The 3225-nt window shown below is 39.6% G+C and overlaps 1 protein-coding gene across 1 annotated transcript; it reads right to left on the bottom strand.

Annotated features, from left to right (window-relative positions):
• Positions 1–1318: 1318 nt before the first annotated feature.
• Positions 1319–2549, bottom strand: LOC118324731 (neurotensin receptor type 1-like; the record flags this gene model as incomplete). Its single annotated transcript, XM_035657188.1, is given in 1 exon segment — positions 1319–2549. A coding segment is annotated over 1 exon segment (256 nt), but the record flags the coding sequence as incomplete, so codon positions are not given.
• Between the last annotated feature and the right edge of the window lie 676 nt (positions 2550–3225).

The raw sequence follows: 3225 nt of genomic DNA, 5'->3' as shown, positions 1-3225 counted from the left end.
TGATGACATGTGGCTTAGTTTCTGTTCGATGGACTTTGCCATCGCTGTGCAGGTGTGAGTCAAGGCGTGGAATGTGGCATACTGTGTAAAGCCGGCTTTGGAGTTGGTGGGCAAGACCTGAGAAAGCGCTATACAAGTACAGTCCATTTACCATTTAAATAAGTGTATAGAAGCTTCTCTCATAAAATTAAGTAAAACCCTTGGTGGTCAAATGATCAAGTGTTGCTGATTCATTCATCCCATTTGTTTATATTAAAGCAAAGCAAACTCCGCAGAACCACATTCACATAATACATAAGTTACATGTTCTCTGCAGGTGCACGCATGGAGAAAGCATTACCCTAACACAATGTGCACGCCTAGACTTCAGAATACTGACAATACAAGTAACAAGTCACTGCTAGTCCATTTATTTTCTAGAAAGGAAAACATTTCGAATAATATGATTATGATGACCCATTAAAAACAGCCTCTCAGCCATGCTCTTACAAATTACTTGTTAAGATTGAGTTTAGCTTGCCGTAACAGTAGAACAGTAGCAGCAGCTCAGTCCATGGATACATGGCGTGGTTACTGGAAGGTCATCGTACCAACTAGTCTGTGGTGGACTTGAACCAGAGCTGTAGAGGTTCCAGAGATGACCTTGAGCAACGCACCAAAGCTCCATCACTCTGATATCTCTTCACATTTACTGCATGTCTTTGGCTCCTGAGAGTGTATTTCAGGCCTATGTGTATAACTGAAAAGAATAAATAATTTATTTCACTCATTAAAGGGATTATTAAAGTAGCTCTGCTTCTTTTTTACAATTTGCTTATACAGTGGCTCAAGTTTGTAATCAATACGGTCAATAACAGGGTGGACAATTAATCTTACATGGCAGGAATAAGTAGTGTACTGTAGATGCCAGACAAAACCGTCAATATTGGACATTCCTGCAAAACCCCTGATGAAGTCCATTGCTATAATTTTCATAATTCTTGCTACTGTAATCTCTACGCATAGAAACTATGGTATTGTTTGTAAAGTTTGTGGTTATGAGCTACCTGACATCATTCATAAGAGAGCAACCCATCGTACAAGCTCCATTTTCTTGGCCTTTCAAAATGCTGTTTCAGAATCATGGATAAATGCTGGCGACTGCATTTCTAATTCTCCGTAGCATGTGAGAGTCCAGATTGTTTCACGTCTTCATGTTGCTCCTAAAGGAAACTTTGGAGTCCCCAGATCACTGCCTGCCACTGATTCCTTAAGCAGCAGCTGGTGGGGAGGCATCAGAACAGGTGCTCCTGTCTCTGGCCCCCCACAGACCCAATGTTTCATTTCGGGTAGGCATGCTTGTGTCTATGCATGACTTCATTTCCAACATGTGTTATTTGCTCCACATGCTCACTACTGTTTTGTACAAATCCTTAACTAAATAATTGCTCACTTCTCCATGTCTGTGTCTACCCACTTCACATTTTTAAAAGGCTGTTGTGAATGCAGAAGACTGTTAACTATTAAGAATTCCAATAGACATTCATATTATAGTCTAAGCAGTGTGACGATTACCTGGACCCACCCTCTATTCAACAAAAAGTGTCGTTAAAAAGCTGCTTGTGACAAAGCCAAGAGAGGCAAGAGAAGTCAGTCGTAATGATGTAAGTGATTTATACAGCTGTCACTGCAACTTGGATTCAAGAAAGAGTAATACCTACTCTCTGCCTCTCTTTCTTCTAACATCAAAGCCAGGTTTATCCACAGATACTCACACAAAATAGCACAAAGGAAGGTTACATCAGAACTTTTGTGGTGTAGAAAGCCAGAAGCCATTGTTCTAGAGAAAGTACGTTCCGAAATTTTAAATGTTAAAGCTTACAAAACACAGAAATAGTGGAGTTATTTACACCGTAGAGCACCAAGCAAGTGTGAATGATCCAAAGTCCAATAAAAACACTTACATAGAAATATACTGTATAAAACATTTACATATCAGTTAACATTTCAAAAGATACTCCTTCACTGCTTGTCCTTGCTTTTTTTTTCTTCCATTGTCATATTTTGTTTTTTGATTTCACAAATGTGTTTTATTACGTTATACTAAATAAAAACACTTACAATAACATATAATAAAATGTGAATCAGAAATAAGACCACAGTGGGCACTTAACGGCACATGACAATGACCCCAGTACCAGATCAGCCTCTGCTAACAGTCTCCAAACCGGTACCAGAATTTCCTTGATGAAAATGAACCATTAACCACAAGATGGGTTTATAGTATGAGAGAGTGTGCCCCATCGCAGCCCAATCAGTATGCCGTCTCTTTGATGATGTTGGTGGCGAGGGTGTGGTTGCTGGAGATGCTGATGGAGTGGCGGGTAAGGGGGTGGGGGTGCCTCCTGGGTGTATGGCGGCAGGGCAGACAGAAGTACCGTAACGTGGAGAAGAAGATCTGGCGGTAGGTGGCAGACACCAGGTTGTAGAGGATGGGATTGATGGCCGAGCTGACGTAGAACAGGACGTTGGTCAGCATGTAGAAATAGTGATAGAAGTCATACAAGTCACTGTGAGCAAAACAAAAGGCAGAAAGCAATTGTTATGTGTGGCATATTTAACATATTTCTTGAATATAAAAAGGTGACATCAATGCAGGATTATCAAATTATATACACAGACTTTCTACTGCTTTATGGCATTTTTAACTTAAGGGACAAAAATTACTTTTGGTCATGACATTTTTGTGACTTGAGTCTCTTGAGTCCAAAATCAGTTTTGTCCCAATGTTTGCAATTAAACACAGCCAATCTCTTCTACAGAGAGCACCTTCTAACACCACGGACGCCATGAACGCAGCATTTTCATTGCCAGGTAACTTTATGAAGGAGTTAGCCTCCTAGAGCTCTTTAGAAATGACTGACAGCTAACTGTTAGCATACTGACAGGTAGAAAGAGCCATAGGCTAGTGACAGCCTTGACAACGATTGACTGACACAAATACAGATCAATCAATCAGTATTGAATTGCATTGCTTAATTGTTTGTTTTTATATTGGAACAGAACATTATGAAACTCCATTTAAGTGCTGAAAACAAGTATAATATTATAATAATATTTTAATTGTGTTAAAAACTGGGACAGTTCAGTGTTTGAGATAGGTGTCAGGACTCAGGACACCTAGCTTGAAACTAGGACAATCCCGAACAAACCAGGAAAAACATTTAATTTAACATCAAAACATTA

Source organism: Morone saxatilis, unplaced genomic scaffold (genome assembly GCF_004916995.1).
Source record: "Morone saxatilis isolate NCDOM2014 unplaced genomic scaffold, NCSU_SB_2.0 Contig15, whole genome shotgun sequence".
Lineage (NCBI taxonomy): Eukaryota > Metazoa > Chordata > Actinopteri > Moronidae > Morone > Morone saxatilis.
Note: the sequence above shows the minus strand (reverse complement) of the source record. Positions and strands in the feature narration are given on the sequence as shown.